This window comes from Mytilus trossulus, chromosome 4, assembly GCF_036588685.1.
Source record: "Mytilus trossulus isolate FHL-02 chromosome 4, PNRI_Mtr1.1.1.hap1, whole genome shotgun sequence".
Classification (NCBI taxonomy): Eukaryota; Metazoa; Mollusca; class Bivalvia; order Mytilida; family Mytilidae; genus Mytilus; species Mytilus trossulus.
Genome location: NC_086376.1, coordinates 67,519,760 through 67,546,989, shown reverse-complemented (window position 1 = coordinate 67,546,989; position 27,230 = coordinate 67,519,760). Strand labels below are relative to the sequence as shown.

Genomic DNA, 27,230 nt, shown 5'->3' with positions numbered 1-27,230 from the left:
TTTTTTATTTAACTAAAGGAGAAACACGAATGTAAAACACATCGTGAATGGTCTTTCTACCTTTCTCCCAAGCCAAGAAATTGCCTCAGTTTAAATTCTGCAAACACCCCATAGAGCAAATTACGTGGATGATTAATATTGACCATTTGATATATGGCTGTGTTCAAAGCGACAGGCACATAAAGGTCAGAAATCAATTTGTTGAATGAAATCTAATCTTTAACTACTTATGGGTGCCGTAGGAGGAATTTTTAGCCGGCGAGGATTTCTTGGCTTGATTTACTTTGAAAATGACTAAATGGCTAACGGTGAACTTCATCGGCGCCGGCTAAATTTCCATGCCAGTATGCTGCATCTCACATCTTTTAAAACAACTGTTATGGCGTTGTTATTTTGTCATCAACTTGTGAGTAAGATATCCTTTGGCAAATCTCATATTCTGTCTCTTTTTTGAGTCCGTTGTAGTGATTGCCTTTCACAAATATCTTGCTGGTGTATTAGATATACAGGATTTTTTTTCATGGTCGTAAGCGGTGTGTCGCTTACATCAAATTTCTCCCTGGACAACAACAACAACAACATACTTTTTTTTCAAAAAGAAAAATGACAGAACAACCGAAACATAAGCCTCCCCATGGAATGGAACCATACGATTTAGGTCGTGGAGATGACTTGGGGGCACTTAGCAAAGAACAACAACAGAAACTGAATGATTTCAAGGTTTTAATATTTAAAAAAAATAAATTAAATTGAGATAAACAAATAATGTTTAGCACTGTCGTCGGATCCCTGTCGTCTATTAGTTTAAACATATGTATTTATAGTGGATTGGGAAACAAGTTATTGCAACTTATATTAATCCTTTTCCACTTTGTTGTTATGAGTGCTGCCTTGTAGCGGATTGGGTACAAGTCAAATCGGCACCTGGTTAACCCTCTTGCTGCCGGAGGGACACATATGTCCAAACCAGCAGTGCCAGAGGGATACTAATGTCCATGGCTAAATTTATGCAAGCTTCTCATCAATGCTGTATCTCTTTCAATTAAAAGATTGAAGATTAAACTGTGTTATGTTTTTCTTCGATGGTTCCCAAATGTAACGGTCATTATGTCGTGACGTCATATATTCAATGACGTCGTTGTTTGGCATTTTACGTCACAGATATTGAGCTGTCGTATTTACCGGCATATGAAATGCAACTTTGAAAAACGGTCGGCAGCAAGAGGGTTAAATTGGCATCTAGTGAAATTGGCACCTATTAAAAGTCAATTCGGCATCCAATAATATTTGATATAATATATGGGACAGGGACTATTATGCTAAGTTAGTAATTTAAGTATACTATATATAGCATATTAGTCCCAGATATATAAATAATTCTAAAAATGTATAAATTCAATCATGATCTATTTTGGGAGTTAGATTTGATAATGCATTACATGTTAAAAAGCATCAAGCAGTAAAAATACAAAAGTTAATCATTGAAAGTTTTCTCAACATTATGTGACTGATGTTTTGATAAATTTTCTTTCAAAAATAACTTTAATCACATAGTGAAAACACAATGTAACACCGGCTTTTGTTTCGCATATTTTCACATCTATGTGATACAATCTAATGGTGAGAATTAATACAAAAACCTTATTAGACCACAAAAAGACTTTTTATGGATATATGTGGTATCAGGAGAAAATTAAAATTAGAATTTAAACCATTCAGGAACCCTCATTTCCATTGTGAGGACAAGGATAATAGCACGAAATGCTAGGTTAAAGTATATATTATAAATTTGAATTAAAAGATTGAACTAGAACATTTTTAAAGATAAACTTGTATCACCTTAAGAAAATGTGTGTCAAAAACTTATAACTTGTACAAAAACCCTGTACAAATTATAAATTATAATTATAATTTGTACAAAGTTACATCTTGTTCACAACATATTTTAAACAAATTTAACATGGGTGCCGAATTGACTACATCAAGTGCCGATTTAACCAGGTGCCAAAATTGACTAGGTGCCGATTTGACCAAGTGCCAATTTAACCAGGTGCCGACTTGACTAGAATTCGGCGGATTAGCCTGCTCTTTTTTCAAATCTACAAGCCTACATAGGGTGTCTTTTTTTGCGCAAAAGATGCATGGCTTGCTCTTAACACAGGTCAGCCAAATATCTTTCCCTTGCGATGGACTATCATCATTTCTCAAAACCATACTCGCTAATAGTGTCAAGGGAGAGCCAAAAATACAGTTCTTTAAATTTTCTCCCTGACTGGGGATCAAACCAGGAACCTTTGTGTTGGTTGTCTGATGGGCTAACCACTATAGGGACTACACAATGACTCTCCTGTCCTTTAGGTGTCAGACCACCAATTACTCCCTTCAATTCAGAACGTTAATAAAAGTAGCCCTACTCAGTCACAAAATAGCGCTTTTGATGTCATATCATTGTTTACTAATCAACAAATTTGCAGTAATAAAACTTTTAGTGAGAATTAATGGTGTAGCTAATCCTGATTGGTTGATATATGCACCCATTATTTTTGTTAGAGACTGCATTATACTTAAGGTCAAATGAATTATTTTCCTGAGCACTAATGGAACTGAGATGTCTTTTAAGGTGTTAGACCTTGGTTCAGGGAGATAACTCTTTGAATCAGTTATGTGTTTGTAAAAGTGAAGTTACATCAACGTATTTTAAGCATTTACCTGAAACAGATTGAAAATAATCTACGTAACATAGAAGCTTAGAATATATTTATGAAAATGGTTGACACAAACGTACTGATGATTTTAAGAGTTATTTCCCTTAACCTAGGTCTACCTCCTTAAACGCTATGATGAGACACATTTATATTTTAAAGTGCAAAATTGATAGGCTTAACTGCTAAATCGTCGCATTTTAAAGCGCTCTTACGATACAGATACAGACACATGGTTTTTAACAATCACTACTCCTTACTTTGGAGGTGTACCTAAATTGGCAGAAGATAGATCTACACTTTAACACAGACCTCGACGAAGACACCTATAAACATACACTTGAACGGCGTACACACAGATTTTCATTTTAGGAAAGAAAGAAATTAGATTTGAACGATTTCAAAAGAATTTTACACATTATTTTTTTTTGTATTTTTATTTTTTCTGCCGGTACCAGACGCTTCTGTAGGCGGGTAAAAGTACCAGGTACCGGGTCTTAATGAATGCACTGAAAGGCATGGATGATAGGTGATAAGTCAGAGCTCCAGATAAGCTGCGTATTTGCATAATCAGTTCACGCAATAAAAATAAGTGCAACCCACTGCAAGTGGCCAATGCTGCGTTCTAAAATCCAATTCATGCAAAGTAAAACCCATTAAAGACCAGACTGCAACCTGCCTGCTGGGTGTGGCTTTATGTCTCCATTTGTCAGCCGTCATTCATAAATTTGTTGGGAGAAGAAACATATTAACCAAACATTTGGATAAAAATTGCTTTTTTGTGTTTTCTAACTCGTGTCGGTCATATTTTAAAATAGATCAAATAGCGCAATTTATATCTTGTTAACAAGAAATCTGTGAGGTTATGATAACTAATTACTTACAACAAACCAGCGATGATTTTCCATGTCTATTTTTAACTGACAAGTGCAACAACAAATTTATCAGTAGATAGCTTTTGATCCGTACTATCATTTTATGTTAGACAATTAATAGGGAGAATACAGCATCGAAAATAACCAACCCTAGCATTTACACCAACTACAAAATATATATGCCCAACACCAGGAACAGTTTTAAAAGTGCATATTACACTTATTCTATATTTTTAGCCCCAAAATATTTTTAGCCCCAAAAGGTCCCAAAATTTTTCCACTCACTCTGCTCGACATTCTTGGAAAATTCGCCCCCCTTTTCCAAATTCCTGGATCCGCCCCTGCAACTGAATTATTGATTAACTAGTTTTTTTTTTTAGCTATAATCCATTTCATATTTGTATTGCATTTTACCTTAGAAACCAGGGTGTGTTTGACTTTTGACTTACTGTGGAGAGAATATTTAGATATATACATGTATAAAAGAAAATACATTGTTTATGTTATACATGTACAAAATGTAGTTAAGAGTTGAAGTAAAAAAAGATGAAATTGAAGAGTTTTGAATAACTTAAAAAACTAGGAATACAAAAATATGCAACCAAAATTATGAAACCACATGTATAGAATACAGTAGTTTAGTTCTGAATAGGAAATCCCTAATCAAGACTCTATTAGGTACCTGCTTCAGAGGCTGACATTATACTTTTATATATTCAGTTACATGTATGTATTAATATAAATTTTGTCTATTGCAGAAAAAGACCAGAGTAGAAAATGAAAAATACCTAAGAGACCACCCAGAAGTAGAATGCTTATTATCAGGATTCCTTGGGTATGTGATGATGTTCAAGTAATTTTGGTGACCCCTCTCTTCTTTGCTATCTGCCTGTAATATGAAATGGATGGAAAATTTTAAAAGGGTTGTAGACGTAATATTAATTTTAATTGATTATTACATGTATCTTTTTTCAAATTTAAAAAAGAGAAATTTTTCAAATGAAGATACATTGTATATCTTTAAAATTTAAAATTTGCAGAATTTGTAAAAACAAAAATTAAAAAGCATGCCTTGTTACACATGTTACATATAACATGACAAAATTTTGTCCCAAAACCAAAGCTTCTTGTATATACATATTTTACAATATCTCTAGCAGTTAACTGTGTTGTTTCTTTGAAGATTCATTTCAAGAATGTAAAATAAGAAAATGCAACCCTTTCCAGCAGATACAGTTTGTTCTTAATTCAAAAGAAAGAAGAAAAAATATACCCTCATGAAACAAACAGATCTACATATATATTAAAGGGGATTCAAGAATTAAATACATTACTTTTGTATCATGACAATTTGAAGACATGACATGTACAAAATGTATACATTATATGTGGTGCCTGAAAATGACTCTGACTGTTTATGTAAATTGAGTTTGTATGGAACAATTGAATGTATATTTCATCATATATAGATATAGGAAGATGTCGTATGAGTGCCAATGAGACAACTCTCAAGCCAAGTAACAATTTATGAAAGTAAACCATTATAGGTCAAGGTACGGCATTCAACACAGAGTCTAGGCTCACAACGAACAGCAAGCTATAAAGGTCCCAAAAATTATTAGTGTAAAACCACTCAAATGGGAAAATATATGACAGTAGAAAATTTACACTATTTGAGGGATAGTGAAAGGTTGGGGGGAATTTGAGGTACATGTATAGAAGCATGGCATTATGAAACTTCATTATTGTTTATATGCCATGGCTACGATACAAACAAGGCAAATGTATAAAGCTGGTAGATTATTTGAATAAATTGGGATGATTCTTTTTTGTATTTGCTAAATAAACGTCTAGCTATATATAGGGATAACTACAAAACTGTCCATTAAAGTGTGGTACTCCTCAACCCTTAGATTTTATAGACCTCTTGATTTCTTCAGAAACGATGATAACTTTTTAATGCCTCCACCTGAGGCAACTGATCATTAATTTGTCGCTGGTGGTCTTTAACGGTCATTAATTTTCAGTGACTATAATTAACTTTTTACATGTAAGTTAAACATTTTAAGATACATGTACACTTTTAAAAATAAGATAGATATTGTTAGTTGGCATCTGCATGTACATAATACTACAAAATATCAGTCCTAAATGTAAGTTATAAAAAAAGCGACACCTATTTCAATGACAGACTATACTAAGTTCATGTCATGTCGGGGCCTTTTATAGCTGACTATGCAGTATGGGCTTTGCTCATTGTTGAAGGTGTATGGTGACCTTTAGTTGTTGATTTCTGTGTCATTGTGGTCTTTTGTGGACGGTTGTCTCATTGGCATTCATACCACATCTTTTTTATATTTCATATTTTTCTTTATAGTCTGTCAATAACAGGAAACACTGTACACAAACTAAACCAATATATACATTTTTAACATGTACAATTTACATACCGGTAATTATTTTCTATGTCTTTTTATATTTGTAATTCAGAGAAGTATTAAAAGAAAGACCTGAAAACATAAGAGATTTTGCTGCAGGTGAGCGAATTTAAAGATGATTTGTCAGTGTTCTTCCCAGGCCGTTTTAGCTCTGCGATGTTCAGCGCTATCCTAATTTACCGCTGTGGTATTTGGGCAGACCGCAGCGCTATCTGATAAAAAATCAGCGCTATTGTTTTTGAATTTTCAAACTTCCGGTATTATTTTGTACACATTCCGATCACGTGATCAACAAGTTGTATATTAAAATACTTAATATAAGTGGTAGACAACTTTAAAGAAAGTCATTTCAAAAGAAAATCATTTCAAATTCTCTTTACTAATTTTTGTTAATTTAGATATTTATAGGTATTATTTGGTGATTGTTTTAACAGATGTATTTATAAATATAAATTATTATAATCTTGCTTATAAATTGAGCCTAAACATCCCTAAACCATGAAAAACACACAAAAAAACATATGACAGCAAATATAGGGTCATTTAAAAAAGGATTATTTTTTTTTATTGAAAAGTAAATTTAAATGGGACAGAAAACAATAGAAAACTTACTTATTTTTACATTGGAAATATAAAATTACAGTATATAGGCTATTTCAATCTAATAAAACTTTTCAAGTAATAATCATTGATCAATTTAACATTTCAACTATTTATTTCATGTATGTCTGAAGTGACTGATTGTCAGTACTAAAATTTCAGGAAGTAAATTCAGATATTTTTTAGAGGCCATTTAGGGATGACATTAAAAGATGATAAAAAAAGGGGGGGCAGAGGCGGGTCAGTGAAAAAAACTACGTAAATTAAAGTTTTTTTATCCCAACATTGAACTTTTGATGCCGTTCCTTAGATAAGAAGAATATGACAGTGTCATTGTAGTCACCTAATTACTTTTTTTTACAAAAATAGAGCCCCCTTAAATTTATATCAACCCATACCAAAGTCAAACTAATATCTCTCTTTTTCATTGCATGAATGGTGTCATTTTTGTAGGTTTGCCCTCATCTTAACCCTACATGAGTCTGATTGCTACACAAATTGGATACAAGAACATATTTACTTAGTAATTGTACCCTACTCAGTTGCTGTAGATTTTCTTTAAGATTTTATTTATGGAATCAAAGATGCATGTATATGGTTGTTCATTTTTTTAATGTTGTTTTGTAGATCATTTTACAAATACAGAATTACCAGGACAGTTACAGAAAACATTAGAGATTAGACAAGCTAGAATGAAACAGAATAGAATTTTACAGAAAATATAATGGAACTGCTGTTATTTCATATTTATTGTCATTGTGTATAATGTTGAATATTGTATAAAAGATTAAACTGTTTTAAGATATATATATATCGATCTCAGTTTCTATTAATTACTTGCTGCCTTTTATACATTAGCCATTCGGTATTCATCACATTCCCACAAAATTTCATTATCTGTTCAATTTATGTTTGGACACCACTGTTACAAACCCTTAATTAAACCAATACAAACTTACAGCTATCATGTCGTATATTGAAAGTCACAGATTTCTAAACCAGTTCGCATTGGAAAAGATGAAAAAGAGAAAAGATGTTTTCTCAAACTTTCTTTTGCCAACAAAGGTCAATGGCATCAACTTAAGCACTATCCTTTATCATAAATTAGTTTAGTCGAAAATACCTCATTATTTTAAAGATCAGTCTGTACCAATTTTTTTTTTTTTTTTTATACCTATAACAAACCAATTGCAACTTATTTTTTTCTGTTACAAACACGTTTTTGCAGGATCTCAATATTGATGTCTTCAAGTCTTAACCTCCTGATTGCACCTGTACTTGTTCCCAATTCACATATAATCTGGCTGGCCATGTTATTATGCGCGCTATTCAGTGTGCACCCGATTTTTTATGTCATTTCTTCATAGACAGAAAAAATATTACAGTCATTCCTTATATTGTTATGAAAAACAGCAGGGTCACCAGGGTGTGAAAACCATGTCATCTGAAATAAATACTAAGCATAGATCTAAAAATGGACAGATAATCATGACATTTAAAAAAAAAATCAGTCTTGTGTTCGTTTTTTTTGCAGTTTTGTATTAGTTTGCCTATAAAATATTGACACACAAAATGTATATGTTCCGGACCATATGAGTATTTGGACCATACGCGTATGGTCATGACCATATGAGTATAATACTCGTTTGGTTATTAACGGGCCGGACCATATGAGTATTTGGACCATATAGGTATTTTTTTCAAATTACGATTAAAACGATTATACAAAAACTATCTAAAAAAGCAATAATGGTTACAAATGTACATGACAATGTATTAATTTTATAATTCAAAGACTACCTAAAAATTAAATATGGATGTCCTAGTTAGTTTTCATCGCTAATTACATTCTTGCATGTAGCCTTGAGGTGACAGTTAATTCCACACGGTATCTTAGCTTTTTTGCATTTACTAGTCCTTGTTGTGCACGATCCTTTTCATTTACATCTTTTGTTTGCGAATGCCTTGAAAAGTTAGCCTTTTTGCAAAGTTCTGCGTACAGTGATACCGAGGTTTTGGGCCAGTACGATATATCTACGATGTTTTAAGAAGCTCTAGATCTCAAATATCGTAACACGACTGCAATACACCATATTCACAAGACACCTTAAATGTGTTACTTTCAATTGACTTCTTGTGTAACAGTTCATTGAGAAATTTTTGGAAATATTTTTTGAAGTCGACATATTGCCATTCACTCGTTATAACAAATCGGTAATAACCATCAGTAATGACCATCTGCAATGACCATTGGTATAAAATGTGTTTATTTATATAGTTTTGACAAGTTAATAAAATTAACTATTTGAAACTTTTAATTTTATTTAGCTTATCTTTTTGTAATGATTATATAAATTAATATAAAATTACCTATATGATAGCGTTTTTTTAATGAACAGTCATACCATATGAAGAGTTAAGACGTATTTAAAGTAAACTGTAACAGAGTGTTAATTAACTCGACCATACGCGTATGGTCGGACCATATGACATCAGACTGGGACTTCTCTTGAACTGAATTTTAATGTGCGTATTGTTATGCTTTTACTTTTCTACATTGGTTAGAGGTATAGGGGGAGGGTTGAGATCTCACAAACATGTTTAACCCCGCCCCATTTTTGCGCCTGTCCCAAGTCAGGAGCCTCTGGCCTTTGTTAGTCTTGTATTATTTAAATTTTAGTTTCTTGTGTACAATTCGGAAATTAGTATGGCGTTCATTATCACTGAACTAGTATATATTTGTTTAGGGGCCAGCTGAAGGACGCCTCCGGGTGCGGGAATTTCTCGCTACATAGAAGACCTGTTGGTGACCTTCTGCTGTTGTTTTTTTATTTGGTCGGGTTGTTGTCTCTTTGACACATTCCCCATTTCCATTCTCAATTTTATTAATTTTATATACCCATATGGTCATTACCATACGCGTATGGTCCAAATACTCATATGGTCCGGAACATATTTATATAGTATTGAGGAATTTTTTGAACTTATGTTCAATACATTGATTACTAGGATAATAATCCTGTCACGTATGAATTGGATAAAATATTTCAGAAAAGACTATGCTTATACGGCTCGACAGGGTGGAAGCTAAAAAGTGGACCAAAGTCCACGACAATTTGATTTAAAACCTTTATCCGACCTTCAACACGGCAACAAGCAAAATCAATAACGAATACTAGCTATAAAAATGTAAATGTTTAAAAAAATGTATACATTCGGCCTGATTTTTACTACAACTTTTTAAAACAATACAAACATCAGAGTTGTAACTAGACTCTTTTACAAGTGACGCAAAATATATTCGTTCAAGGCCCCAAGAAGCTCGAATTAAAAAAAAGAAGCAAAATCGTGTATGTAAAGCGTTTCCCAGACTCTTTCTTCCTCTGAAAAGTATTTAATGTTTAGCTGTTTTCGACAATATTCTGGTCTCAAAGCAAATTATATAGATTCAATTTGATTTAAGATATTTAGGTTTTAGGGAGAACTTCAAAAGACCGATATGTAGGATAAGACGAAAATCGTTTTTCTCAAAATCATTAATACCGATTCAGACAGTCTGTTCTGTTCTTGTCTTGTATTATGTTTAGACTTTGGTGATTTTTTAAGACTGAATTTTAATATAGTGACGGTGAAGTATTTAAGTATTACTTTAATTACCACTCAAGTCGACACTATATAGGGACCATCTTGTCCTTGTTTTATGGTATTAATGGTTCTTTCGAGTTAATTGAAGACCGTCCACCGACTATCAAGATGAAGAACAGGAATAAAACCCCTGACCATTGATAATTTTTATTTTTCTATGTAACAGTATTGGGTTTGTATTTGATCAGCCCCGTGCAAGCTTACTCAATACTCCTCTAGTTTCTATTTAATAGACCTTTTCAACATCTCTCGACACCTACAGTTGAGAACGACTACGACAGGTAAAATGTGAAGGGTCGTCTCAAAAATAAATTGAGATCATCATTGATTTTATTGCTTTCAATCATTGACAATAATAGAACTTTCCTACAGAGTCCAAATGACATGTTTTTTTTAAAATTTATTATAAAGAAAATGATAGACTTTAAGTCACATTTCATCTATTGGACGTTTAGCTTCTAGCTGTCTTGTTTTTGGGAATATCCAGAAATCGAGAAAGCGGGAAATCGGGAAATCAAGAAATTGGGAAATAGAGAAATAGAGAAATCGGGAAATCAAGAAATTTGGAAATAGAGAAAGCAAAAACCATGAAAACGCAATATGGATAATTCATTTCGCGTTTTTCGCGTTTTCGTGTTTTCTCTTTCGTGTTTTGGTGAATTTTCGATTTCCCTATTTCACGATTTCCCCGATTTCTTAATTTCTCGATTTTGCTTTCTCGATTTCTCGAATTCCCAATTTTGCGTTTGCAAAATGAAAGGAGAAGTCACGAAAACGCAAAAAGGCGAAATAAATGGCCGCATCCGGCCACCATACATATATTTATTTATCTATTTGGTTGATATATATTCTTAAACTATATAGTCAAAACAGTATAAAATCCAATATGTTACGTTATGATAATCATGATGGTTTTTGTCTTTGAGACGACCCATCAATTTCACCTGTAAACTGTAGGTGTCATTAGTCGGTGTCGAGAGATGTTGAAAAGGTCTAATACTGTATAAAGGGTCTGAACACGACTTAATGCAAGTTTTATCCTTCAATGCAAAAAGTCATATTGCAATACATTGTGTTTTTTTCCAAATGATTTGATACTAGAGCTAATTTCAAATATTCTTACAATTTAATGAAGTTTTTTTAATTACTAGTAGACGAAAGGTATAATAAACTCTAGCTTAAAACAAAATTTCTAGATTTACAAACGAAAATCAACACCTAGACTATAGGCATAACGTAGGACAATAAATAAACAAAGACAAACCCGGGTACAGATAAGACACATATTAATCTCATGTTATGAAAATAGGGACCTACCCTTCCCCCCATTGCCAATGGTGCTAAACACTACCTCTTTTCAGCCTCCCTGCCAACGATTGATATGGTACGACTTATATTACGTTCCAGATCAAGTTTGGATACACCCGAAGGATTCAAATAGCGGCCAAATAGAACATAAGGCAGTGTTGGTTATATATTTAAACAAAGACAGGTTTGGGAAAACTAAACACAGTTTATCAAGTATGCATGTAATTATTTCAATTGAACCTAACGCTAAATGAATTCGGGCAAATAAAAAATGTAAGTAATGCATGAATACAAAAGATAAATGATGTGTTATAAAAACTGCGGTTCTCAAAATAGAAATCCAAACCTGTATTTAGAGGTAGGGGAATAGTGTAGAGATATTTGTACACCGAAAAATAAAAACTAAGATTACAATGATATTGTAAATTTTATGATTAGAAAACCATTTTATACCATTTTAGGAAGTGCTTTTGCAAAGACATTCATGACAGTCTGTCGGTGAGTGAAAGAAGGATCTAAATAGTTTTTGTATGCATCACTCTTCCAATCCACCTGACCGTGACGCAAATGTTCGTTTTGTACTCTGTCATGTCCGGCAGCTTTTTCATATTTTAACTGTCCTATCAGTTTAGAAACTTCTTGTTAAGTGTTTAACCCACCAAGTAAGTATTCATCTTCAACGCCACGGGTTTTAATAATATCTTTGTAGACGCTCACAATAGAAAATTTAAATTCACTGTCAAATTATCATTGTCTTTTGGTTGGTATAGCTCGTAAAAAAAATCTGGGCGAGCTCTGTGTCTTCAACCCCCATTTATGGTTCAATTAAATTATTTTTTTCGCAACAAGTCGAAAACAATTTTTTTCTTTCAATTTTAGCATTACATATAGTGGCAGCTGAGGGTGAAACAAACATTTTTTTTTTCTCAGAATCAAAAACAAATTATTTTTTTCTCAAAAAAATGGAAACAAACTTTTTTTCCAAAAAAAACCCATAGCCCCCTCCCCCAGAAAATCAAATGGTTGCTGCCTTAATAATTACTTTAACACTACATAACACCATCCTCGACAAACTTGGTTAGGACGATGGAAATGTAAAGAGTTGACAGATAGACGGGAGGATCGACGGAGGCAAAGTGAGACAAGACAGATAACATCCGTGCACATGACCAATATTAGATACTAGAATTAGATTTGGCAAACGAAAATTTCCACTTTTCGCCGTGATTTTCAATTGTCCTTTCATAATATGTTTTTACTTTTTGGATTTTCGGAGGTCGTGCGAGACTTTATATATACTGTGTTCGCCACAAACAACTATAATCATTCAGAATGAGATGCCGCGTGATTTACGAAGTTATTTTTATTTTGTGGGGATATCGGCCATGCATGTAATACGGTATACATAATTCGGCACTTCGATTATCAAAGAAATTAATTATAAAAACGGCAAATATAATGTAACATTTTTTTGTACTTTAACTGCTAAAACATTTTCTTTGAAGTATATAATATTTATAGAACTTGAATAAATCGTAGGTCAGTTGATTAGTAAACACGTTGATTTTGTTACTAAGTTACTTAGTATAGAAAAACCCTGGTTAAACTGACTGTTTTATATATATTTTGAATGTTAAGAAGGTATGGTCTCTTCTGATACTGACTAAACACGTTGAAGACAACCCATACTTTGCAAATTTTAGGGGGGGGGGGCGCACGTCCGCCACGCCCCCGCCTAAATCCGCCCCTGTCGATAAAAAGATCAAGGCAGTGTCTGGGCGTTACCGCCTTGAAATGTTTTCTGCCCTTTGGTCGGGTTGTTGTCTCTTTGATATTTTTCCTGTTTCCTTTTTGTCGAGCCTTCGACTTTAGTCGAAAAAGCGAGACTAAGCGATCCTACTTTCCGTCGGCGTCGTCGTCGGCGGCGTCCACAAATATTCACTCTGTGGTTAAAGTTTTTGAAATTTTAATAACTTTCTTAAACTATACTGGATTTCTACCAAACTTGGACAGAAGCTTGTTTATGATCATAAGATAGTATCCAGAAGTAAATTTTGTAAAAAAATAAATCCATTTTTCCGTATTTTACTTTTAAATGGACTTAGTTTTTCTGCAGGAATACATTACATTCACTCTGTGGTTAAAGTTTTTAAAATTTTAATAACTTTCTTAAACTATCCTGGGTTTGTACCAAACTTGGACAGAAGCTTATTTATGACCATAAGATAGTGTCCAGAAGTAAATATTGTAAAAAGATAACTCCTTTTTTACTGTATTTTACTTTTAAATGGACTTAGATTTTCTTCCAGTTAACATTACATACAGTCGGCAGTTTAAGTTTTCAAAACATTAGTTAGATTCATTAACTATCCTAGATTTTTACCAAACTTGGACAGAAGCTTCTTACAATCAAATGATAGTATCAAGAGGAATTTTTTTATTGATTTTTTTCTTCATTTTTTGTTGAGCCTGCGATTTACAGCAAAAGTAGGCGAGACACTGGGTTCCGTGGAACCCTTACACATTTTTTTAATATAATATCAACAAAAGATACGAATGGTCATTACGTGTGATGCTCAAAGAAATTTTCAGGTTAGACTGCAACTAACGTTTTACTGATTTGACTGCTTAAACTGCTTAAACATTTTCATCAAGCTACAAGTAAATGTCTCTTTCGAATAATTATCAATTACAAAAAAGTTTATGACCGCTTATAAATTGTATTGTTTAGACAAAGTGAGACAGTTTTATTATGAAACATTATTTGAAGTAATACACTAGCTAACATTTACTATTTTTTGTAAGCCATTCATCAAATACTTTTATTTTGAGTCATTGAATTGTTTGCAAATCTGTTTGAACGATATATCTCATTAGTACAAATGAACTGATTGTTTTTATTTTTACAAAAAGAAATTTGTATAATCATTCTATTCCGGGAAGATATATGGAGTAGCGTTAATGGAATTGTTAATATAAACAACAATCAAGCATAAAAACGCATGACAGAAAGATATATTCGTGGTTAAAATAAAAAAAATCAAACAATGAGATTAGCTGAACATATCAGATTCAAGGTTACCACAATAAACCAAGTATATAAACCGGTTTGTCGGCAACTTTCTGACCATCTACTTTCATCATTTTCTCCAAGTAAGTTATTTTCATTATTTAGATAACAAATAATAGAGTTTACATAATACCAAAATATTAACGCTAAAAGTGAGTATTTTTGGACTCCTACGGACGAGGTGCGCTTCTGGCGTATTGAATTTGAAACCTGGTGCATTTTGTTAGCTATTATTCATGTGTTTCTTTGTCTAATATGTTCTCCTGTTTATTTGTATTGCAGTCCTGTAATGTTATGTTGTAATTTTAGTGTTATATTTAACATTGCCATTAAAGCGCGAGGTTTGATATGCATTTTAGTGTTATATTTAACATTGCCATTAAAGCGGGAGGTTTGGCATGCCACAACACCAGGTTCAACCCACCATTTTTTTCTTTAAAAATATCCTGTACCAAGTCAGGAATATGGTCATTGTTATACTAAGTATTATAGTTCCTTTTTGTGTGTGTTACATTTTAACGTTGTGTTTCTGTTCTGTCGTTTGTTTTCTCTTATATTTGAGTGTGAATTCACATTACTATTAGACGTGTCACGGTACTTTTCTATCCTAAATTCATGTTTTTGGTTTTGATGTTATATTTGTTATTCTCATCGGATTTTGTTTAATGCTTAGTCCGTTTCTGTGTGTGTTACATTTTAATGTTGTGTCGTTGTTCTCCTCTTATATTTAATGCGTTTCTCTCAGTTTTAGTTTGTTACCCCGATTTAGTTTTTTGTCCATCGATTTACGAGTTTTGAACAGCGGTATACTACTGTTGCCTTTATTTCAAGACAATTAAATATTTTGTGAACTGAAAAATTTGATTTTTGACACTTCTAGAAAAATGAAATATAAAACAAACACAGAAAACTAGAACCCCATTCAGCTATGAAGTATAGAAATGATTTTGTAAGATTAATATATGCGATTAGTCTGCATGGTTTGTAGGAATACTATTACTGACTTTCCGTTTTAAATTTTTCTCATAGTTCAGTTTTTTTTTGTGAATTTACCTTTTCCTATACAAAAAACTTGCATATCTAAAATATTCAACTATCTATCTATTGTTCGCGTTATTCCAGATCCATAATGAAGTTGTTGGTTGTCGTGTTGTGTGTCGCAGCCTTTGTTTCAGGTGAGTACTGTATTCGCCATAATTATGATCACTTAGTCTTATTGATTATTGTTATGAATAGTATTCCTTTGATAGAGGGTCTGTTTATTCGTATTACCTTTGATAACGTTTTTATAATAATAATAATAGTAATAACAATCATTATCCTGATAATGAAATATTATTCAGTATTACGCTTCTTTTTAATTTTCTACAATAATGTATCTAACATTCACAGTTGACAATCGTTAAGTATATAAATTTAAGGTTAATTTAAGGTTATCATTCGTAAATTTAAACCAATATGCAAACATCTAATGCGTTCAGGTATTTCACATCCAATCTTTTATGGTATTATTCTATACTAGTACAGCACAAAAATGTCAGCAATCACCTCAAAAGGTATAGAAACATTTAAACAGGTTTAGTCAGAAGAGATATAGTTACATTACTGTAGTCATGCCGTTGGATGGCCACATTTATTTTAAGACCAGTTATTAGAATGATGTAGGTTAACATAACCTACATCATTCTAATAACTGGTCTATTTTATGATGGTATGATACTTAATATTTAAAAAGAAGGATTGTAATTGATTTTTATATGATGAAGACATTATCTTTAATCAGTTTAATTGAGGTCTGAAGCTGGTATAAGTATGTCATCAACTGGCCAGGCTTGTAATCCTTTGTTAATTTATATTTCTTTGTCGTTTCGCTTAGTTTCATTTGTTGCCTATTCTGACATACCATACCCACTTCAACAGGAACAATTGCGTTCTAAATAATAACAGAAATCATGAATGCCAAAACTGTCGCCGTCCATATCCAACCAAGTTAGACATCACGTGACTTTTTGTGAAGTATTCTAGCCGCCATTTTGTATTATATTTCCCCATATAAAATGCATATATGCTTCAATAAAGTTTAATTTTCTCATAAACCTGACCCTAGTTTTGCAACTCAATCCTTGATATTCAAACATATTTCTATCAAACAATGTGACTGTAAATACATGGGCTGCGTTCAATATCGTAGCTGCTACATAGGAAAATTTGCAACATATGTTTTCATATGTTTAACAGATGCTTTTCATATGTTTGAAAACATGAAACATATATATAGACATATGTTTAGGCCCGGCATGAAAACATAAGTTTTTCGAACATAGACTACTATTTTATATTTTTTGGCATCTTTTAATCGAACACAAAAAAGGTTATCCATTGTATTTCCAGTATTTACATATTTTACCGTCGTATATGTATTTTTCATCACGTCTACATGTTCTAATGATGTTCTAATATGTAGCTCGATTGTCGATTGAAATGATTGACATACTGAGACATAGTTGTACTCTTTGCTTGTTTTGAACTTGATTTTTTTACACTTTTAAAGAAAAATATAGATGTTTGGTTGATAATGAGTTTGTTTTTTTTCTTTAGGATTTCAGATCGTTGATTCGAGTCCTTTTAATCTACGTAACCCGTTTAACTGTTATTACTCATTTGATTGTGGATTTGGTTATCTGGAATGCGTTCGCAACTGTAGGATACACAAGAGATGTGCTGCAGCAGAATGCATAGAAAATTCATGGTGTTGCTGTAAGGAGTGTCATTGAAAGTACCGAAATAATAGTTCCACTAATAAAATACATATTTAGCGTCTGTTATGTTATACGTTTTATTATTTTTATATCTATTATTTGCATTTAAAAGTTGCGATGCCAAGGTTACAGACGAAAATACACCTCTTGAAAACAAGTAGGTATATCTGTTTAGAAGGGTGTTGCGACCTTGACACTATCATTTTGAAGACAATTGGTTAAAATGCATTGCATTATCATGCCCGGGTATCATGCATTGTTATTTAAATATTTGAAAGTAATTTACAAGAAACACATAAAAACTGTTATATATTTATTATTTGAAGTGATTTTTCACATGGACAAAGCTGATGTTTATCGTCTTCATCATCAATCCTTAGACAATGATCACCAATCATATCCTCCAACCAATCTGCATTGTCATATTAATTATCAGGTTGCCACTCAGGGCTGACAAACCGGTTGTCAAATGTGCTATATGTCGTTGCTACCTCGATCAGATTCATTGAAATTATCTATTCCACTAACCAGTCTCAAAGCATCGTCTGAAAGCAATCTTTTTCTAATTTATTTTACAATTCTATCATTTTGTTTAGTTTTTATTCACAAAATGTTGTTTTTTCCTGTATAATCCATACAAAATTTGTCATTTTGTCACAACCTGTAGCTTGAGAAAATGCGCGGTGACCTATCATTTTCATAATATTTTTGAACATGTATCAATAGATACTACATTTTGACAAAGTATGAACAAATTCTATCATTTTTATTTTAGACTCCCATACCACCTTAAAGAAAGATTATGTGAAATACTTTACTCAGATACTCGTATCTTAATTTACATTATCCATATTTCTCACCTCACTCTTTCGCACAAATCTTGTAATATTTGCCATCCCATTTGCTGAAGTGAAGACTATGTTTTCAAATAAATGAATGGTTTTGCACTAGTAATTTTTGGGACCTTTTATAGCTTGATGTTTGGTGTGAGCCAAGGTTCCTCGTTGAAGACCGTACCTTGAACTATAATGTTTTTCATTTTATAAATTGTTACAAGGATGGAGATTTGTCCCATTGGCACTTATACCACATCTTCCTGTATTTATATACATAAATCAAGAGGGTGAGGGAAAAGGTAACTTGAAATATTGTCATAAATGCAGTTGATACCAATTTGATTACGATTAGTAATCAAAACATTTTAATTGATTGATAGATTTTCGCCACTTTGAGCTCTCTTGGCTGTTTTATGTTATTTTTGTAAATGGTATAGGTAGCAGTGACCAGTGCTAAAAGTTGAACGGCAGGAAATTCAACAATCCTACAACTGAGATGACAAGACCACAAAGCCCCTCAAGCACCGTTTGAAAAAGAATGCATTTAAAAGTCAAACAGTCGGTAAAAGATACCAAAAGTTCATTCTGAAATTTGGTTGAAATATAAATTCTATCGCAAAAATAACTTGCATATTTGAAATATGTAACTGATTATTTATTTGAACCTCGGTACTGTGATTCTAGATCCACTTTGCAGTTGCTATTATCTAACATAGGAGTCAAACAAGGGCATAATTTAAGCCCCACTTTATTTAAAATTTTTATAAAATGATATTCTTGACTCTTTTGATGAGACATGTAAACCTGCTATTTTAAATTCCTTACACCTTAATTGCTTGTTGTATGCAGATGACTTAGTATTGATGTCAGAAACAGCTGATGGTCTACAGAGGTGTATTGATAAACTATATAATTACTGTGATAAATGGGGGCTCCAAATAAATATAAAGAAAACTAAATCAGTAGTATTTAATAAAACAGGAAAACTAGATGAAAACATATTTAATATTAATAATATACCTATTGAAAGGGCTAGGGGCTATAAATATTTAGGAATTTATGTGAGCGCAAGTGGAAGCTTTACAGAGGCTAAAGATGATTTATATAAAAGGGGACTGAAAGCTTTAATTAAATATAAAAAAAGTTTTAACTTATATAAACCTAAAATTAACACACTTTCACATATATTTGATCATACTGTGAAACCTGTGTTGTTGTATGGGAGTGAAATATGGGGATCTTCAGTAATAAATAAACTAAATAAAAATTAACATAATCTTTTTAAACTATGCAAGGACATGAAACAAAAAAGTATTCATGTTAAATTCTGTAAATTTTCTTTGGGTTTAGGTAAAAAATCTACAAATATAGCTGTATTGGGTGAATTGAGAAGATTTCCCTTATTTCTTGAAGTAATTTTAAATATGTTAAGATATTATAAATGTATATTAAAGTCTGATGATATCCTTCTCTCTGAAGCCCTGATGGTCTCTAGATCACTAAATAGTTTAAACAAAAATAGTTGGTATAGTTGTATTCCTATTCTTATGAAATATCTTGATATAGATCTTAAACTTATTAAAAACTCAAAGATGGATTTAAAATCACTAATTTACCGGAAATTAAAACAGAAATATTATGGTATTTGGAAATCTGAACTTTACAATGATAGACAAAATAAACAGCATGGAAATAAACTAAGAACTTACAGATTATTTAAAGAAAATATTTATATGGAAAAAAACTTATTAATTTTAAATGAGGATGAAAGGTGACTGCTCACTAAGTTTAGAGTCAGTGCACAAAAATTAGAAATTGAAAGAGGCAGATATGTGGGGCTTCGAGTGGATAGAATATGTAAATTATGTAACACTGAAGTTGAAGATGAAATTCATTTTCTTAATTATATAAGCAGTTAAGATTGAAGAAAATAATTGGTGCGTGAAATTCAGGAGAAACTTCTATATATTACTGTTCATTTATTGTCCTAAATATAGAAGAAATCAGATTAATTTTGTGTAGAAATATGATGTTTCGTTTCTAAAAATATTTATTTTTGGTCGTTTCAGGTGACTATGACATATATAATATTATTTTAAAGTTATAATGTTGCACATACAGTTTGCTTATTGCTTGAATATATTTTCTCTTTTCAGTATTAATTTTGACGTACCATTTGAATGATACTTTGAAAATTCATGAATTTCTTCTTTTTCTTGTTTAGATTCCACTGTAGCAAGATGTCCTCCCAACGATCGGCAGTAGTGCTGAAAGTTTTATACAGATATTTACAATTGTATATAGGAATCTGGGGTATATGAGATAGTTAGTCAATAAGGATATTTTGACATTCATTTAAACGTTAATCAGTATGAAATACTTATATCATGCGACGAAAACCGCTGGCGTGAAACTTTTTTGTGCTTATATGACTTTGAGATACACGAATTCTGGTGTTTTTTACAGATGAACTTTCATAATTTGATTTCTCAATGAAAAAAAAACCCAAAACTTTTACATGTACTGCACATTTACCGGTTGACGCTGAAAATCTACATTAAAAAAAAAGAAAATTAAGCTGTTATATATCATGTTCATTATTGCTTGTACATTTTTATTATTAACATTTTTCATATTAACTAAGAATAATCATCAGCAAAGTACATAATTACGATATTTATATTGGAAATGAATCTACAACCAACCAAAATTGCAATCTGATTGAAATAAAGATCATGTGTTCAAGCATTGTTTTTATTATTTGAAAACACTCCGTTTTACTTTCGTTCCGATGATTATTTACAGCAGTCAATCGAATTTCATCCCGCAAATTTTTAAAGGTGTTTATTAATCCGGCAAAACTAGATGATCCTGAAAGTCTTTAAACAGAAACTAGAACGAAATGTCTAACCATGTGAGTAAAGCTTGGAGACGGACATGTATTTTAAAAGATTTCCATACTTTTATTAAAATATAATAAAAAATTAGTATGAGCTAATTGACAAAATGTAACAGCTTCCAAGTTAGCTGCCGTCTTTCATTTCCTCAATAAGTTAGTAGATGTTTGTTGATACTTGGCGGATTTTGTTTCACTGCACGTCATTTTAATTTCACCTTTCATGATCCAAAAGGGAAGGTTTTCTGAACGTAAAAGTGGTAAAACCAAATCATATATATTGACTTAACAGATCCAGGCTTATAGTATTAGCATAACATGTATCATCTTCTGATTATTTAGAAAGTTTGGAAGTCTTTTTTTCTGAGGAGTAACACGTTGGTAGTAAGTGTGGTGTGATGTTCTATGAAATATTTTTGGTTATTCATGTCTGTCAACTAATTTTGAAAACCAGCACAGGTGCATGATCAAAGTCGCAATTTATGTTTTGGTGCTGTTTTAGACATCGTACTTCTATATGAAAATGTTTCGATTTGGAATTGTTATAAATGATGTTAAACTTGACTACAGACTATATGTCTATATACGCAAAATAAACCTACTGATGCCACAGTCCATGTCAATTTTTCATGATGAAACAGGTAACATGAAGTATTACCTACAACCCAACCAAATGGACATTCTGAGTGAACAGCATCTGAAACACAAGACCGTTGATTGTAAAAAAAAAAATAACCAATATCAAACGCTTTTGCCATTTTCTGTACGGTTAAAATTAAGTATTCAATTACATCGAAAAAAAGAAAATTATATTCAAGTAGATTTAGATATTTAAAAATTGTCGTCAAATCACGACAATGTAGGTGCCAGTTGACACACAAATTGTAAATTGTGGGTTTTCAATTCTCCTAAATGTTATGATTTGATCACCCTGTACGAGATTATTCTTTAGTTTTCTATGTTGCGTCATGTGTACTATTGTTTGTCTGTTTGTCTTTTTCATTTTTAGCCATGGTGTTGTCAGATTTTTTCGATTTATGAGTTTGAATGTCCCTCTGGTATCTTTCGTCCCTCTTTTGAAGATGTAGCTCTTGGTGATGCATTAATAATTATAAGTTTTGTACCATAATTGATGTTTTTCAACTATTGTGTTGACATTAAATGCCTTTAATGCGTTTATTCAATGTGATTATTTTCTGTAAATCAACTACTGTGAACGTATTCTAATTCGTAGAATTTATTTTAGCCTCATGTATTGATGACGTTTTGGTTGACGTATATAGAAAACAACATTTAACAACCTGTGTCTAAGAAGTTCCATATCTATTCATTACATAAGTCACGTAAATCTCTTTAATCTAGCCATGCATGTTACCGCGTGCATCATTTACAATACTGTAGGTTGAAATATGATGTCATTGATCAGAAAACAGGAAATAAAACTCTCTTTTTCTGGCTTTAGACAATCATAAATGCATAAATAAATAGCGTTTTGATATTACAAAGTCATTATGGGATTTTCTAAGTAAAAAAATATGTTATGGGTGTAAAGTCATGACAATATTCAGAAGCAAACCGTGTTACCTCCAAGAATCCAAATAAGCTTTTAAGGTAAAACGATACTTAGGCGACAACAAAAAATGTAAAAAAACGACATCTTAAATATCTGTGAAGTCTATGCAAAATAAATGACTATTTAATTTACTTACAAAAACACGTCAGTGCAAGCAGATACGCAAGAATCATTCTTTGAAATGTTGAGAGACTTTTGCTCCAAATGGAATGTTTACGTAATATATACATGTATAACTTTAAGTTATCTTTACATATTATGCAATTGAAAGTATTAATAAATGGAACGGTCATATTGTTGTACGGTGTATGATTTTTGTGGAGTAAGGATAATCTGTCTGGATATGTTCTGCAGTATTCTATCACTATCGATGCCACTGCTGGTGGACGTTTCGTCCCCGAGGGTATCACCAACCCAGTAGTCAGCACCTCGCTGTTGACATGAATATCAATTATATGGTAATTTTTATAAATTTTCTGTTTACAAAACTTTGAATTTTTCGAAAAACTAAGGATTTTCTTACGCCCAGGAGTAGATTACCTTAGCCGTATTTGGCACAACTTTTTGGAATTTTGGGTCCTCAATGCTCCTCAACTTTGTATTTGTTTTGGCTTTTTAACTATTTTGATCTGAGCGTCACTGATGAGTCTTATAGACGAAACGCGCGTCTGGCGTATAAAATTATAATCCTGGTACTTTTGATAACTACTATCATGAATTTAATGTTCAAAAGCTAAACTTTTAAATAATGTTTCTACATTTATAGAACGTTGCTTAACTTCGAGGTTGGGTCAACAATGTAGATTCCCTGTTTAAGGAATATTAATGTTTTAAATATTATATAAGGCCCCAAAAAAGGCTATAACTAACATAATGTTTATCATGACACTTTAAATCACCTGCATAAGAAGCTCGTTAATTGGTCTGGTTAAATATTCTGCATCTTCAAGGTTGCTTGTTAATACTCTTCGGTACTACTCCAGTTCTTTGAAGGAATCTTTTGCTCATTATCATGACATGGGCATACGCTTACAGAATCCTAAATGCAAAGAAATATAGAATTTGTTAGCTTCCTCAATTATAACTTTCAGAATGTTTGAACCAATAGATATAGGAAGATGTGGTGTGAGTGCCAATGAGACAACTCTCCATCCAAGTAACAATTTAAAAAGTAAACCATTATAGGTTAAAGTACGGCCTTCAACACGGAGCCTTGGCTCCTACCGAACAAGTATTCTTATGAACAGAAAAAAATATCAACAGGTTACCACCTTTAATCACAATGGGACCAGCAATGTCAAACAATCATGTCTTACTTACAATCTAATAAAGGTGTCAAAGAAAGCTGGACTAGTATATCGGTATTTTTCTGTTTTATTAGCGTTACTACGGTTTGTCTTGTACAAGTAGATGAAAATAAGAGCTCATCGATCGTGCTATCTGGTTGTTTGCAGTTCGTCTGGATTATACTTTGGTACATTCATTTGCCTCGAACTTAGTGGGCACAGTAACTTTTAATAACACTGGTTATCAAAATCAAAGTTATTGTATTGTCATATTTGACATTGATGATTGTTCCTAAGGTTTTACTTCTTGCAGTATTATTCCTTTTTACCTTAAACATGAAAGGATAAAGTTACTTTGGAAAACAAGAGTTTATAGTGAAAACATAATAACATTAACTGTACCAAATTGAATTGACCCAGATGCAGATTTCGACTTCAAATGTTTCATATTAAAAAAAAACAAACACTCAGACAAACGTCAAATAGCTTGTCACAACACAAATAATAAAATGTATATAAGGTTTACAGTGCTTATCCAGTGACCTTTGGGGTATCACATTAGCAAAGAGTAAAACAGGTTTACCAAATTGCAGTTAGATTTCTACTCCAACTAACTGATCAACTGGTAAAATATTTTAGCAGATTGCTCAAGTGAAATGATGTTAGTAAGAAGTGTGTGCTGTAAAATAAAAAGTGATACTTACCATCCAGATCCAGTTAGTTGATACCTTTGTTGCCAGCAGATCAGTAATTTGTATAGAAAATGTTATTTGAATCACAATTGCACAATAACTTCATCTTGGAAGACAAAGCTATAAAATATACACCTACAAAACAATGTTTTGAACTATTCATTTATAATATTTATTTATGTTAGAAGTTTCCATGTCGAAATTATACCTTTTTATTCAGTGGCTCATACTACAGTAAGATATTATTTGTGTTAAAGATGAATGACAAAAGAATCAACTAACTGGATCTGGATGGTAGGTATTACTTTTTATTTTACAGCACTCACTTTGTACTAACAACATTGTACTTGAGCAATCTGCTAAAATATTTTACCAGTTGATCAGTTAGTTGGAGTAGAAATCTAACTGCTATTTGGTAAACTGTTTTAGTCTTTGCTAATGTGATACCCCAAAGGTCACTGGATAAGCACTGTAACATAATGGCGATATATATTCCGCACGTAAAAATGATCTCACAAATTTTATAGCAGTAAATTTTAATCATACAATATCGATATGTTCTTCCCGTACCGGAGAATTGAATAGTCTGCTGTGATTCTTTTCTTTGAATGTTTAACAATGTAATTCCACAACACAATTATTATAATTGTTGATTTCGTAGGCTCGACTGATGTTTCTGGTTTAACTTAGTTTAAGCGGGAATATATAAAAGAATTTTGACATTGTACATAATGATTACATATCATGGTATGCATAAATAGTTGCACAACATCACCAATAACTAAAAGTATACCGAGAACTTAGATAAAAGTTTGGTAGGTGCGAGAAATTAAGACTGCGACTAGAAAAGGAAGATCCATTGAACGGTATTATAAAATCTTAATCACTAATAGGCAACCAAAACACCCAACCAAGGAACTGGGAAAATGACTTTTTATCTACATGACCCATAGCATCAAACATTCGCAATGTGTCACAATTTCGTTCTAAGTTAAAAAATGACGACATTTACCAGAGTATAGATAATACTAATAAGAATTTGAAATTAAGAATTGCATGATGAAAGCTATGAACTTTTTTCTTTTGCATTTATGATGATTGCCTAATCATAAATGCAAAAATTGAAAATGCATCGATATTACAAAATCCTTGTGCATTTATTGAGTTTATATTCTTAATATGGAGAAATATTTTATTGATGTAAAGCCGTATGTTTATACTTAGACTCATATAAACAAAGTAATAGAGACGATACAAAGGCAGTATATCAATTGGTTAAAGAATTGGTCGGAATTATATAGAGTATAAAAAAAGTTATTGACAAGATACATTTAACATGACTAACATCTTACCAAAACCAAAAGACAAACTGCTGAAAAACTGAAAAGAAATATAGAGAATTGACATTTTATGATACTTTTGTTGTACTTAAAACAACACATTTAGTATCTTCCATTTTAAAATTTTGCATAGAAATGCTTCATATGCAATATTGCAAAATATGTGTTAAAAAGTTTCTGTAATGAAACTAAGGAAACTATTAGATTATTAGTTATCAAAATTATGGATAGAAATTGCAGTACTTGTTCAACATAAATGTATTCGTCTAATATATTCATTGCAAAAGCATACTGCTCTTTGATCAGAATCCAAAACGTAACCGCTGTTAATGGTAAGTGTTACATTAATACTCTAACAAAAAACAAGAAAAAGAAAAAAAAAGCAAGAGAGATTTGAGAATATGGAAATGAAAAACTACATCATGAGCGCATGATACGCCTGTCGACCTTTTAGTTTTGATGATTTTGCAACAAATATAAAGTTCCGTAACTCCACAATGTTATATCAGAAGTTTATATAAAAAACGAAGTTTACTCAGTTAGATAAAAACTAGTCGCCATAGTGTAATGAAAATCTCTAACTTTGCTCTTCAACTTTATACTTTAAGCTTTCAAACTTTTTTCATCTAAGCGTCACTGGTTAGTCTTGTGTGGACGAAACGCGCGTCTGGCATATTATTATATTTGATGTGTTTCTCTCAGTTTTAGTTTGTAACCCGGATTTGTTTTTTTCTCAATCGATTTATGAATTTCGAACAGCGGTATGCTACTGTTGCCTTTATTTAATAAAATTGAGAATGGAAATGGGGAATGTGTCAAAGAGACAACAACCCGACCAAATAAAAAACAAACAACAGCAGAAGGTCACCAACAGGTCTTCAATGTAGTATTCTTAAGTTATTTTATGGAAATTACGATAATATCAACAAAATAATGCATAAAAAGTTTGATATTCAACATATAAGCGTTATATTGCTAATTTGCTATAGAAAAAAGTAATAATATTATTTGTAGCATATATTATGTGTATCTCAATACTTTGAGATTTTACAGTTAAAATAGATGTAGCAAAAAAACAAAAATTGCCAAAAAAGACGTATAACACCTTGACCAAAAGATAACTGAAAGTAAAACAGTTAAAAAAACGTAAACATTGAGCAAAACAAACCCCTAAACAACCGAGAGGAAAATTAAGGTGATCTAGATGGGT

General features: G+C 31.9%; 1 protein-coding gene and 1 long non-coding RNA gene across 2 annotated transcripts; both read left to right on the top strand.

Moving 5' to 3' along the window:
* The first annotated feature begins 504 nt into the window (after positions 1-504).
* Positions 505-7,422, top strand: LOC134715807 (RIIa domain-containing protein 1-like). The gene is made up of 4 exons (XM_063578258.1): positions 505-720; positions 4,336-4,412; positions 6,068-6,114; positions 7,243-7,422. Exons 1-4 carry the CDS (start codon positions 604-606, stop codon positions 7,338-7,340), a joined length of 339 nt encoding a protein of 112 aa, XP_063434328.1. The 5' UTR covers positions 505-603; the 3' UTR covers positions 7,341-7,422.
* An 8,316-nt stretch (positions 7,423-15,738) lies between these two features.
* On the top strand, positions 15,739-17,458 carry LOC134714131 (uncharacterized). The gene is made up of 2 exons (XR_010106494.1): positions 15,739-15,813; positions 17,237-17,458. It is a non-coding gene; the product is annotated as an uncharacterized LOC134714131 (long non-coding RNA).
* The last annotated feature ends 9,772 nt before the right edge of the window (positions 17,459-27,230 follow it).

What these genes read in the sequence shown, in the direction of transcription:
- LOC134715807 (XM_063578258.1), top strand. Translation starts at nt 604, where the DNA reads ATGACAGAACAACCGAAACATAAGCCTCCCCATGGAATGGAACCATAC. An exon ending in AGAAACTGAATGATTTCAAG is followed by an intron (nt 721 to 4,335) that starts GTTTTAATATTT and finishes TGTCTATTGCAG; the next exon opens with AAAAAGACCAGAGTAGAAAA. An exon ending in CATAAGAGATTTTGCTGCAG is followed by an intron (nt 6,115 to 7,242) that starts GTGAGCGAATTT and finishes GTTGTTTTGTAG; the next exon opens with ATCATTTTACAAATACAGAA.